The sequence below is a fragment of the Vicia villosa genome, linkage group LG2 (assembly GCF_029867415.1).
Source record: "Vicia villosa cultivar HV-30 ecotype Madison, WI linkage group LG2, Vvil1.0, whole genome shotgun sequence".
Taxonomy (NCBI): Eukaryota; Viridiplantae; Streptophyta; class Magnoliopsida; order Fabales; family Fabaceae; genus Vicia; species Vicia villosa.
Window position 1 is genome coordinate 50,853,177 of NC_081181.1, and position 13,933 is coordinate 50,867,109.

Here is a 13,933-nt window from a genome sequence, read left to right on the forward strand (position 1 = left end):
CAGAAAATAGAGAAATCTAAGAAATTTAAGAAATTACAACAGTAAAAACGATATCATCTGATCCATGCATCATTTGAATTACATCAGTCGTTTTCCAACTCATTCCACCAATGTTCCGTTTCTCCGGTCTCAAGCGAGGTCTTTGTTCTAAGTTTCTGGATCCTTCTAATGACTTCGTCAGTTTTGTACTCCCCCCTAACCAAGACATCATACCCCTTTTAAGTTGATCCAAGGAATGGATGTGCCAAAATTTCATAGGCACCGGGGGTTTGAGAGGAGAGAAAATAACATGTCCATCCCTTTTTAAAATAATCAGTTTAGGAGCGGGATGCTTGGATGATGTTCGCTTCCATGAGCATGGTGTAGGGGATGCCATTTTTCGTATATGTGTGTAATGTTTGTGTGTAATACAACCCTAAAAACCCAAACTTTATAGCAGCCCTTGGTGAATATGGGTCACACAATCTCTGTCACATAACGTTCCGTAGGTATATCCACGAAAGGGTCACAGATATTTAGCTTTCGTAGATGCACCTACGGAAAAAACCCATAATTTTCAAAATTAGAGTCTTCCGTAGATACATCTACGAAAGGAAAAACACATAAACTAATACTTGACAAAAAATGATTATATTGCAATGTTAAAGAGTGCATATATTACACTTTGAAACTAGAAAATACATCAAAAGAACAGTCGCCGGCTAAATCTATTGGTGGTTCCAATTTTGACTTTTCCTTATTCGCTTCCCCCCTCAATGTTATTCATTCTTTCGAATTCGTGCATCCTGTCAACAAAAAAATCCTGCCACGTCTCGGCATCTTCGGTATGATAAATATCCCATTCTGGTGACGTGGGTGGTATGGGACATCCCGGTTTCAAGTAAACTTGCACAAAGTGATTTGCTTTTGAAATCCATCCAATACACTTAATGCGAGCATTTGAAATTGTAGGCGGTGCAGTGCGGAGTGGGAAAAAAGTTTTCGAAAATCCATAACGCTTCAAGTCAATGCACACCATATCATAGGCGCATGCAATAAGATGTCTCATTCCTGGGAATTTCAACCATTTTGACACCGGTGCGTAAGGGCCCAACCAAGGCACAAAAGCTTCGTTAGCCGCTTCAAATTTAGCTTCCTTTCCATATAACTGGGTGTACAATTCTTTATGTGTCATCAAATCTTATATGAGTTGATGACAAACAACCGTATAGCTACCCCTACATTACGAAGCAACACCGAGACGGCTCGGTAACCGCAATTACCGTCCCTCGCAACATCTACGATCCGTTCGATGTAAGGGTGCATAAAAATGGTATCTATTCGATGAATAGAATGTTCGATGGAATAAGAATCTCTTCGATAATTGTAATCTTGGGTGAAATAGGTATCGGAGACGGTTTGCTAATGCGATCTCCTTTGTTTGAATTTTTTGAGATTTTTGCGATTTCAGAGTAGGTGAGTCATGAAAGAGTTTGTCAACGTGCTCAAAATATGAAGGAGAGCGTGTAGTCGAGTTGTCATTCGGCGTTGGCTTCACTTTCTTCAGAGCACCCTTTGTCTTAACTGGTTGAGACGGCGATTTCATGTCGATTGTTTCTGGAAATTCGATCTTCCACAATTGTTCTTTGATGTGAAGTTTCATGTTGTCAACGACCTTTGAAAACCTCTCTTGTATCGCTTCCAATTCGGAAGTAATAGAGATATTCAATTTTTCTCCTTCGATGCAACCATCATCATCAAAACTAAGTCTCTTCCAGTGAGGAGTGACTTCATCCATTCTTATTGGCTCACCTAGTCTTACCTTTTTAGCAATAACACAAGCACACGGGAAACCATACGTGCTAGTAAAAGTTCAACCACACTTTGCGCTATCGCCACCAAATGTTTCATCTCGTTTGGCCTCATGAAATATATAGTTCAATCCGGCCCGAGACATATTGTCGATCAATTGAGCGTAAAGGATGTTGTCCTTAAATCGATGCTCCAACACCGTAATGCTCCGACTGAACGAAGTTTGTATCTCATTGTGTTGGTTTTTAATCATGAGATTTACAGTGTCCCAATCTTGGCACAAGTCACCCTTGCCATTACACAACCAATTTTTCAAAATAGCATGTGCCGACTCAACTCTATTGGTGGTTGTATTCCCAAGGTGTCAGACATTATCAGTCCCCGCACAAACAAACTTCTCTTTCACCTTGTCAAGAATGGTGTTTTCAACATATTTTAATAAATCAGAATACTTTTCACATACTTTCTAAAATTTCACATCGGCACCAGCGTATAATTCTTTTGTCGAAGAATTTACAATACGAGCCCATGCATCCATTATTTGGTCAACAACCACTTCGGGCTTCACCGGTTTTCCACCTTCGGTCTTAACTTGTTTCTTCCCCACAGCGGGTTTAACCTTACTTCTCACATTACATGCTATGTGATATCGACTAAGTAATGCAATAGAAGAAGGAAATACCTTTGCAACCGCATTCATCAAAGCGGTATCGCGATCCGTAACAATCGCCTTAGGCATCTCGACTTGTTGCTTCAAAAGTGACCGACACACCTTCAATGCCCACCTAAAATTATCCTCTTTTTCACACTCCAAAAAAGCAAAACCAATGGCGTACGTCTTTTCTGTGGATGTAACACCCACCGTCTCAAAAAATGGAAGTCGATACTTGTTGATCTTATAGGTAGAATCGAGAAGGAGCACTGTCGGAAAAGTGTTGAACAACTTTATCGAATCTGGATGAGTACAAAAAATATCTCGGACCGTAACTCCGTCATCGCAAGTTCTGTACTACGACATGTATTTGTTGTCATCCAACATTTTCAACAGTTTTTGCATCACACTCGTATCTTTACACTCGCCTTATTATTGCGGTACCGTTGATTATACACTTGCCTTATATTCGATACGTTGCCAAGTTCCTTCCTTTTCAATGTGGCAGGTATATTTTTCAGTTGTACAAGATTTAAGGACATGTCATTAATACATGTCTTCTCTTCCGGATTGAGCCAACATACATTAGGATGTTTTTGTAATTTTGCTCACAGATAATGGTTATGCAAACCACAAATAAATGAGAATCTCCACTTGTTACTTGCCAACATGTAACCACGGATTTTAAATGGACACTCGCATTTCCTAGTACCCGTGTCGTCTCTTTTATAATTCCTTAGAGGAGGATGGTATTTCCCGCTTCTTTCGCACAACATTGTTACGGAAGGGTTTCTTCTTGCTGTACCATTATCCGATCTTCCTATTACCGTACCAAAACCAAGGTTAGTTGCATTCATACGAATTCATATTAGCATGCTTTCACGATCATCAAAGTCTTGCTTGCTATTAAAGTCACCGCCAACATCTACCGTTTTTGCGACTACCCCTTCAACACTCAGAGAAACATTGAGTAAATGAACTACTTTTCTTGCGATATTATTGTGGTGCGCCATACCTATTTGGAAACAATTGCCTAAATAACAAAAAATGACAACACTGTTGAAAAAACAACACATGCATTGTTCCGTAAATGCATCTACGGAAGTGTTCATCTTCAACACGTTCCATTGATGCATCTACGAAAGTAACATTACTTTTTTTAACAGAAATTTAATGCATAATATGAGCAATACAATGGTTGAAGATGAATATTTACTTGAAATTCAGTATTCTCTTGCTCCATTTGATTTGTTGCACCAAAAAGTTTGAATTTTGGAGGGAAAACTGGTATTAGAGAAGTAGAGTTTTTAGGTTGTGGAGAGTGAATGTTTATGAAGAAATGTAACAATGGGAAATAATCAAGCTGGTTTAAACTATACTAGATATTTTCGTAGATGCATCTACGGAAGTAACGTTACTTTTTTTAACGGAAATTTAATACATAATGTGAGCAATGCAATGGTTGAAGATGAATATTTATCTGAAATTCAATATTCTCTTGCTCTCTTTGATTTGTTGCACCAAAAAGTTCGAGTTTTGGAGTGAAAAATGGTATTAGAGAAGGAGAGCTTTTAGGTTGTGGAGAGTGAATGTTGATGAAGAAATGTAACAATGGGGGAGTGATCAAGCTGGTTCAAACTATATTAGATATTTCTGTAAATGCATCTACGGAATAATGTGACGCTAAGCCATTACGTGGATGCACATACGGAAAAATCTCTGAACTGAATTTATGTATATTTTATCACCATTTATACTAATTTATTATATTTCAGTAGATGTACCTATAGAAGGTGACTAATTTTTTTATAAAAAAAAATGCTTCCGGATGTGCATTACGAAATTAGCTGACATAATTGAAATTTTACGCGGTGTATAAGAGAATCATGAGGAGCATTAAAAAAATTATATAAAAAATGCATACTCCAAAGAATCCTAAATTATGCAGAAAGAGATTTTTTTTTTTAATAAATTTGATTCAATAAATATATTTAAATGTTATGGAAATATAATTAACAAAATTAGATTAAACAAATATATTTAAATATATTTAAATAGTATGAAATATATCATTAACTAAGTGGAAATAAATATGTCATATTAAAAATATATTTAGGTGCCGTTTATTTAAAAAAAACCACACATCATCACTTTTTTAATTAAAAATGATAAATTTATATATCAAATAAAATGGAGTATTAAAAGTGTAATTTATCCTAAATTTTAAAAACTAAACAAGTTTCCCAAATCAAATCATCCAGTTCTGATATACAAAAGAATACATTTTGATGATGATGACAAATGAAATAATTACAGAACCTGTTTTAAAAAAATCAATATATCCATATATTAAAAACATTTAAATTTAAATTAACTTAATTAACTATTGTATCAAAATATATATATTATATTAACTTGACTATTTATTTGAAATGAAGAGAAGATATATATCTTTTACAAGAAAAAGGTTATCTATTTCTTCTAAATTTTAGGGAGAAAAAACTTTTGGTGAAAAACACAAATTATTTTATTCTCTAATCTATACCAGTATGAACATCAAATGGTGTTAATACTACTATCGATAGCCATTGAGAAATTTTCACACCCAAACAAATGTGCAAGTTTCTCTCAAAACTTCAAATATGTTAACTTAAAAAAACAACTATTTCAGTATCATTGCATATAACATTACATTAAAAACAACTTAAGACAAACAAAACATAAGCCTGAATGCTTAAACTCAATAATTAAGTCATTAACAAAACATTGTTTATACTAACAAGTACTCAAAATAAAATGCACTAAACATAAGAAACAAAATCATTTCAAGTTTTTTCCTTCAAAATAAACAGCAAAATACAAGTGTAGCCTCCTAAAAAGAATACTTCACTTGAGAGGAATGAACCTAGAGGAGTGAGTAGCACCAATACCGGGTCTACCATGCTTAACAGGCTTGTATGAAATTGAGAACTCAGCAAGGTAATGCCCAATCATCTCAGGTTTGATTTCAACCTGGTTAAAGGTCTTTCCGTTGTACACTCCAATGATGCTTCCGATCATCTCGGGTACAATAATCATGTTACGAAGATGGGTCCTAACAGGTTCTGGCTTCTCACCAGGTGGTGCCTCCCTTTTCTACAATCAAATAAAAAATTAAGATACAATAATATGATTCAGCATTTCAGTCCAAGATATTCAGTCATACAAATTCTTAGAGACACTATGAATCCCTAAATTTTTTAAAATAACAAACCAATCCCTAAAACTGGGAACATACATCAACAGTATGAATCCCTAAATTTTTTAAAATAACAAACCAATCCCTAAAACTGGGAACATACATCAATTAAATTACTCAACCAGTCAACCCCTAAAACATTAACATACATCAATTAAATTACTCAATCCCTAAAATTCATTTGAGTTCCATCAAAATCAACAAACTATAAAAAAAATGCATATTAACTTGAATAATCTCCTATGAATTTGTATAGGCAAATTTAAGGGGCTAATTGACCTAGCCTATTGCTGATTAATAGGTATAACAATATGAGTTATCATTACAGTCCTAAAAATTCTAAGGAAGAACTGTATCAGCTCACAATCTAAAAAAACAAATTATTACCTAAAATCACAAAATAGCAAATGAATCCCAAAATAAGCATATCATTATGAAAATTAAAGGTACTAATTGACCTAGCATAATGCTGATTAAGTGAAAATAGAATTGTACCGCTTTGCGAAGCTTTTTGATGAGAGCCATGGGCTTTCTGGTGAGACCTCTCTGGAACCTTCTACGAGCACGTGCACTGAAGAGCTTGACGAGCTCATCAGTGGACATGTCCAGAAGTGCATCCAAATCGACGCCTCTGAAACTGAACTTCTTAAACGTTCTCTTCTTTGGGATCCCGGCCGCGGCAGTAGCATCGACTTCAACGTCCGCCTGCAAAATTGAAAATCAAAATCAGATACAAATCAAATGGAAATCGGCGTTATAACTCTTCAATTGGAGTTTTGGAAGAAGAAGAAAACAAACTCACCATTGTTGTGCTGATTCTGATGCTTCGGCCGCTTCTGGGTTTTCAACTGGAGAACGAAACTCGTTAGGTTTTTCGTTTCGTTTTTTTATAATTAGGGTTTTGTAATGCTGATACCGTAACCCTAGGCCTCTGGGTTACATTCATTGGGCTTTAGTACAAGCCCATTTATCCCTTTTTTGTAATACAAAAAAAGTCTGTGTACATTGAAATATATTATTATTATTATTATTATTATTATTATTATTATTATTATTATTATTATTATTATTATTATTATTATTATTATTATTATTATTATTATTATTATTATTATTATTATTATTATTATTATTAAATAATTACGTTCTATGATTAAAATAATACAGTAACAATAAATAAATACGAAGAGAAATTGCATTAACCTTTGATGTTTCTTTAAATTCCCATCTCTCGTATATTTAAAAGGAACATCTTATATTTATTTATTTCATCATCTATATTTGTTCATCCTATCATTCACTATATGATACGATTGGAATTATGCCAATGAAGATCAATTCAGTAGATAAAAAACTGATAGCTTCAATTCATGTTACCGATTCAATAATTTTTTATTAATAATTCGTAACTATTTTTGTAGCTTAATCTACAAACTCAGTTCACCTAAAATTTTGTTGAATAAAAATAAATGATTAGAGTCCTTAATTAATTTTATCATAATTTTTTTTTTGTGATGAAATCATAACAAAATTCTTAATGTGCAGAGGTGCAGTCATATTTTTTGTTTTTTGGTTACAAGTACAGTCATATATCTGGCTGTGTAATTTAAAACGTAAAATTATGTCCATTATTGTCTTTTTGTTGAATAAAAAAATGTTGAGCAACTTTTTTTTTTTTTTGGAGTAAAAGAGATACATGCATTTTTGAAAAAATAGAATGTATCAGTGTCATTTAAAGAGACTTTAGGAAAAAGGTCAATGCAATTTCCCTCAAGTATAAGCACATCATTTTAGTAAAATGATTATTTATTTTTTTAAATTATCATTTTTCTTGTAATTTTTTCATTCAAATCTATGTCCATCCATTTTTTATAATACTTTTCTTGCTAAGATAAATAAAGGAGCATTCACTCACTAAAATCAAGTTAAAATATCTTTGAAAATCATTCCATATTTCCATTATACAATAAAATAATTATATCTTTTTTTGACATAAAAATTACCACTTAATATATCAATAATTTTCAATGCAACTTATTACTGATGATGCTTGAAGAGAAAGAAATGTATGGGGAGGCAAACAACAACACAACTATTCTTTTTGTTTATCCATCCACTGGCACTTCCGTCACAAAATATAAAAGATGTTGCCATCACTTTGTAATTTATAGAAAATAAGAAAAAGTCTAAAAGCCAAAAAAGCATCCCTTAAACTTAAACCTTTCATTACATAAAAAAAAGTCTGCAATTTTAGATGCCCAGTCTGTCAGATTTGCATTGTATTGTAAAATAAATCTGACTAATTGTCCAAGTTTCTAGAATAAATTATAGCAATAAAGTTTACTGTCAGATTTGCATTGTACCCTATAACTTTACTGGAATTGCTGTAAATCTGACTAATTGAACCAACACTATCAAGGTGGAATTTGAGGCATAATCAGCTCAACTGAAGATCAGATTAAAACTCAAAAGCAGCAAATCCAAGTAAAGTTATTTGGAAGCAAAAGCTTAATCTCCATGGATGGTGTAACGTTCCCACTTTTTTGTTGGATCATATATCTGCAATAGACAATGAAAACAATTGTAATCGGAATCATAAGCTGCTACTACATGTAACAAGCACTCTAAGCCGGGTATATTGAAGAGAGGAACAGAGAAACAAGTTACCTCCCATCTTGAAGCAGGAAATATATGCTTGTTCTTCTCATACCAGTGCCTTTCTACAACTTTTCCAGCGTGAGACTGTTGATTGAGATACAAATAACTGATTAGGATGACTAAAAGCAAAAAGATAAAAAACAAGTTTACTAGAACACGCAGGGACAAACGTGTGTTTGTTTAGTTTTCACTATCTTGTAAACTTGACTTTCAAATAAGTAATTGCAACGACTGTAGAAATGTACCTCATCTTTCTCTATAGTGGCATCGGCAATTGTACGGACATCCTCATGCACATCAAAATGAAAAAGCTGTATAAAACATGAAATTTAATGTGGTTAATTCACAGCAAATCATAAAAGGATTATCAGCAAACACTTCCACGTTAATGACATCATATGAATGACTTTTGTCTCAGATATTGCAGTGGAGATGGAATGCAATGTTTTAGTAGCAGCCATATAAAACACTGCCAGCATCATCAAAGCCATATAGATTACAGACCAAAAGTAAAACCACAAGTTATCACTCAAAGACTAGTGTGACACTTCTACAGACAGCGGATGAATACCAGCTGGTCAAAAGAACTGAATTTTCTTATCTGAACCCTGAAGAATTAATTGATTACTGCAATGACTTTTTATTCAACTATACCTCCTTTTTACATAGAATCCCTACACCTTTTTAGAAGAAAAACTTAGTTCATTAGCTAGATACCAGTAGTACAAATCTCAGCTCTGCATCGCACCTTCTACTAATTATATATGATTTGTCACAACTCTATTATTCCTTCAATCATTTGCCACGTGTTAACAGTTTTGAATTATGCGTAATGTACAAAGAAATTAGCCCTAACAGCAAAAACTTAAAAAAAAAATTCTACTATTCTCTTTTCTCAAATTAAGAACCATTTGAAGGGGGAGAACTAGGGATTTTTTGTAGCATAGCCCAAAGACAGACATGTTAACTAGGGTGTGACTGTGTGAGATTATATATGTTCTCAATAAAATGCATATATGAATGTATTATGGTTAGAACATTTTGGATACACAACTTTGGAAATGAAATAAAATAAACACAACCAATTAAAAAAAAAGAATAAAAGAAACATACCGGTCCACTTTTGCCCCTCGCTTTGTTCACAATTAGTTCATAGAAGCTGTGTTGCTGTATATGCATGAAAAAAGGTAAGAAAACATATGATGAATTTAAAAAATTGGGCACATGCCTGCACACAAAGATGTACGCAGATTGCTAAAATTATAAACAAATTTGCTCTTCATACATGAGGAATGATAAGGTCTTCTTTCACATAAAGCAGATTTTCAACCGAGGTTGTTCGAATCTCTCGGAATTCAGGCGCAAGTTGCTGTTGAATTGCTCGAAGAAACTCTCCAATGGTGTCACCCTTGCGTACCTGAATTGCAAAATAATAAAGACACCAGATATTATATAGCAAATCTGCAAATGGATACTTAGGCTTTGTTTGGGAGTTTGGAAGAGAGCGCTTCGAAAAATAATTTTTGAAAAAAATATAGAGAAATTTTTAACATTTTTGGAAAAAAAGATTTGGTATAGAATGATAAAATAACGCTTATCATCAACATATTTTTAATTTTTGAAATACTATAACAACAAAAATTATATTTGAACAATTTGTTTAACCCCTCCAAAACCCTCCTCCAATACAAATTTTGAGTTTCCCCAAACTAAAGGGTTTTTGGTGTTATGAATAAAAACAATCCCTTCAAAAACCTCCCAACCAAAATTCTTCTATTCTTTTCATTCAATCCTTCCCTTTTTTTCAAAGTTCTCCCCTCTCTTCCCCTCCAAACTCCCAAACATTAAGACTTAAAAAGTAAGTTGAAGCACATGCCTTCGCTTACCTGGATGACACGCCTATGGCCAGTTCCATCCCAATAACTGTACGTGATTTGAAGAGGCTCGTCTGAAACCCAGGAACAATATATTCATGAATAAACAAGAGTAAAGAGACAATTAAGGATGTAGAAGAAAAGAAGCAATTACACTTATTTTCTTCCCTATGCAGGCATATTCAACAAGCTATGTTTTTCAACCATTTATCCTTTTTTGAAAAAAATTTAGAACTACCATTATAATAATAAAACAACAGTATGCAGACTTACTTCGAATTTGGTCTTGCTCACGGAGCCACTGTTTGCGCAGCCTTTCACGTTCAGCTTGCTCCTCAGCCTCTCGCTCACTGAACAAAATGCTCAGCACTCCTATGCCCAGACGTTAGAGAAACAAAGCAACAAATAAAGGAAAAAGGGAATGTATTGAAGATAGAAGAGAGGGTGACGCACCTGTCAGGTAGAAAGCTAGTTTCGACGGTGGGGTCTTTACCAAGCTTACCACACCGTACTCCTCCATTTGTTTCTATATCATTACTTTGATGTGGCTCTTCCTCTTCCTGAGCATCATTGTCAACAATATCTTCGGAAAATGATAGTCTCGAATTTCCCTTGATTTTCCTCTTTTTGCGCTTTTGTAATTGAAGCTCCTCCTCCTCTTGTAGTTGCTTCTGAAGCTTCTCCTTCTCTTCCTCCTCTATTTTACTTTGAATATTAACCCTCTGCATATTCAAATTCAGAATTCCCATGAGTGTGTGTGGACATATGAATGAATTGAACAGGTTAAGGATAATAATATTAATAATTAATAATAATAACAATAACAACAACAACAACAATAACAATATACCTTCTCAACATACTGTTCACGGGTGACAAGACCAACAGTTTCTTTCTTAAAAGCAGTTTCAAGAATCTGAAATGTTGAAATCGAAAGGAGGGTATTAGTTAGTTTGTGATTGTAATAAAGAAAATTGCAAGAAGAAAAAGAAAAAATAAAGAAGAATGTAACCTCAGAAGTGCTAGAGCCAAATTGGAGGAGACCAGGTTGGCCATTGGAGGTGGCAGACTTGGTTTTCAGCTCTTGAATTTTACGACGTTCAGCTTCTCTCTGTTTCTCTAGCCGTCTGATCCGAACGGCATCTTGGGCAGTGCCCACATATCCATCTCCCATACCCGACATCTCCTTCTCTCTTTTTCTCTTCAGATAAAATATGGAACCTAACCTACTGTCTGTGCCTGTGAAGAAGAGGATTATGAGTATCTCAGCTGGGAATATGGGCTTGTCCACCCAGCTCAACTTTAGCCCACAAGGGTCTTGGCCAAAAAACTCAAAAGGCAAGTGTGTATTTGAATTCTAGACCAGACACGTAGAATAGATATCTGAATGCTTTACTTCAATTGAGTTTAGGTTTTTTTTTTGTGTGTGTGTGTGTGTGTGTCTATAGCAGTTTAAGGGATTCAACTTTATTTTGGGGTTTTCTACTTTTCTCCTCCAGAGAACTGTTTGGATTTGATAAATTTAAGAAATGGAAATAACAAATTTCAATATGTTGTTCAGGGTTTCTGATTTAGTACCATCAATCACTAAATTACATAAAGTACATAACGTCATTATAAAATTCATATTTTCCAACAATAAAACTATTAAATTGCGTACACTGTACAAGAACTCCGAGAAAAGAAAAAAAACACAAGACACACTAAGTTTAAGCTTTGTTTGACTGGCCTGGTTACAGTCATTCATTGTATAAACCGTTCAAAGCAATACACATACATTTCTTTAATAAATTGACATTTTTGTCATACACAAACACCATATGTTATTTAGTCGCAGCCTCTAAACTTTAGGGAATATGAAATCAGAGGATTTAAGCCAAACCTCTTGTAATAATATACTCACTCCCTCACTAGTAACTCACCGCTACCATTCCTACTTATACAAATTTCAACTAATATCTGATTTCTATATTTTTTATTGAAGCCCAATGCTCCATACATTTTTTATCCCCATCAAATGAAAACACGATTAGTATCCCGAAGGAAATTTATAATAAACAGAATCAGGAAATGGAATTAAAATTCTAATTTCTGACCTGACCTTTCAGATGGAATATATTCCTTAAAGTAGACAAATCCTCATATTGGACCAAAAGTATTTTAATCAACACTGTTTGGATGTGAACGTTTTCTAAATTGATTACCAAATCATTATTAGCAGAAACATTTCCGTTCTCCTACAGCAGTAACAATGTCAAGACATAAAGGAGGCTAATTTCACTAAACATGAAGAGATTTGCTTGACGCAGTGCAGCCAAGACTCTGGCTACGTGACCATGTGTTTATGGTGTTAATCCGAATGAATGAATATTGGAGTTCTCCTGGGTTTATTTAAGACTATATATATGTGACCATGCACTCATGGGTTGATTTGGTTTTAAAAGCCAACCAAGGTTTTGTTATAACCCTAATTAAAACAACCATTGATAACCCTAAGTACTAAGAACTCCAACATAGAAAAAAAATTCAATTCAAACAAAAGAAGAATTGAAAAACTTCAACCATTAATAAAAATCAAGCTGCAACTTCCTTGTATGAATCAACAAGATAAGAATCAACTATAGCCAGGAAAAACATGTATAAAGCTTCATCATACCACAGTAACAATTTCGTAAAGTTCGATACAATCTACAAAAATTCTGAACACTTAAAACCCTAATCCAGCACCAACAACGAAGAAAAATCGCATTAAAAAAATCAGGATATCAATGATTACCTGAGTTGAAGAGCGACGAGGGAGAAGACGAGAGGCAAAGCGCTGAGTTGCGAGCGAGAGAAGAAATGTTGCGAGCGTGTTATGGAGCATACGGGATAATAACAAACCCAAATTCATAAAATCAGCCCATTATATTCATACCTCCATTATACTTCTACACTCCCAGTTCATCTAATGGAATAAATTTAAATATATATAAAATAAAATAAAGATTTTACACAATCATCTAACGGAAATTCATCATTCGACCATATCATGCCACTAACTTGAAAATTACAATATAATTTGATATAATACACGATTGTGATTAGTTGACAGTGTAAATTTTACATTGTGTGCCCTATTAGTGGATGATACGCTTTGGTGTAAGCGTGAGTGAGGTGTGAGATGTATCACTTAGGATCTATCCTTTCTCCCGTGGGGAGAGGAGTATTTATAGAGGCGATCTGAGCCTAGGATTTGAGTAATCTGAGGTGTCCACAACCGCTCCCTCTTGATTAAGAGGAGTTATTGACCACCTAACTTCTCGAGGGTAGTGGCAGACTTCCCCTTTTCTTGACTAACGACTTTACACATCAGGATTATCAAAAGCAAATCTTTAGGTTATCGCCTAGGGGATACCATTTTTAGGCAAATGCGTTCGTATCTAACTCTCTCACAGATATAACATTACATAGTCCCTCAAGTACGAGGAGTTTGCTAATGAGGATGTATTTTTAAGACTCTATTCACGTTCAAAATGCGCCTCTCGTCCTAGGAGTAAGTCCCTTGGCTGACAACACACTTAAATAAGGGATGCGTCCCTCATCTTGAGGCGAGTATGTTTATTGTGGACGAGTCCCTCAACTAAAGGCGAGTATGTTTATTATGGGCGAGTCCTCCAGCCTGATGCGAGTCCCTTGGCTGGAGGTGACTCTTCTTTTGGTGAATGGACTAGAGGGATT

At 34.5% G+C, this 13,933-nt stretch overlaps 3 protein-coding genes across 3 annotated transcripts; all 3 read right to left on the reverse strand.

Annotated features, from left to right (window-relative positions):
• Positions 1–736: 736 nt before the first annotated feature.
• On the reverse strand, positions 737–1,777 carry LOC131649047 (uncharacterized). The gene is made up of 2 exons (XM_058918794.1): positions 1,481–1,777; positions 737–1,147 (listed from the first exon to the last, which is right to left on the reverse strand). The coding sequence occupies exons 1-2, from the start codon at positions 1,775–1,777 to the stop codon at positions 737–739; spliced, it is 708 nt and encodes a 235-aa protein (XP_058774777.1).
• Positions 1,778–5,088: 3,311 nt separating this feature from the next.
• LOC131646165 (small ribosomal subunit protein uS19x-like) lies at positions 5,089–6,625 on the reverse strand. The gene is made up of 3 exons (XM_058916296.1): positions 6,484–6,625; positions 6,177–6,386; positions 5,089–5,578 (listed from the first exon to the last, which is right to left on the reverse strand). The coding sequence occupies exons 1-3, from the start codon at positions 6,484–6,486 to the stop codon at positions 5,330–5,332; spliced, it is 462 nt and encodes a 153-aa protein (XP_058772279.1). The 5' UTR covers positions 6,487–6,625; the 3' UTR covers positions 5,089–5,329.
• A 1,243-nt stretch (positions 6,626–7,868) lies between these two features.
• Positions 7,869–13,129, reverse strand: LOC131650543 (protein XAP5 CIRCADIAN TIMEKEEPER-like). Its single transcript, XM_058920248.1, has 11 exons — positions 12,990–13,129; positions 11,226–11,452; positions 11,064–11,129; positions 10,667–10,935; positions 10,487–10,563; positions 10,226–10,287; positions 9,625–9,756; positions 9,453–9,506; positions 8,585–8,650; positions 8,349–8,423; positions 7,869–8,240 (listed from the first exon to the last, which is right to left on the reverse strand). The coding sequence occupies exons 2-11, from the start codon at positions 11,394–11,396 to the stop codon at positions 8,190–8,192; spliced, it is 1,023 nt and encodes a 340-aa protein (XP_058776231.1). The 5' UTR covers positions 11,397–11,452; positions 12,990–13,129; the 3' UTR covers positions 7,869–8,189.
• Between the last annotated feature and the right edge of the window lie 804 nt (positions 13,130–13,933).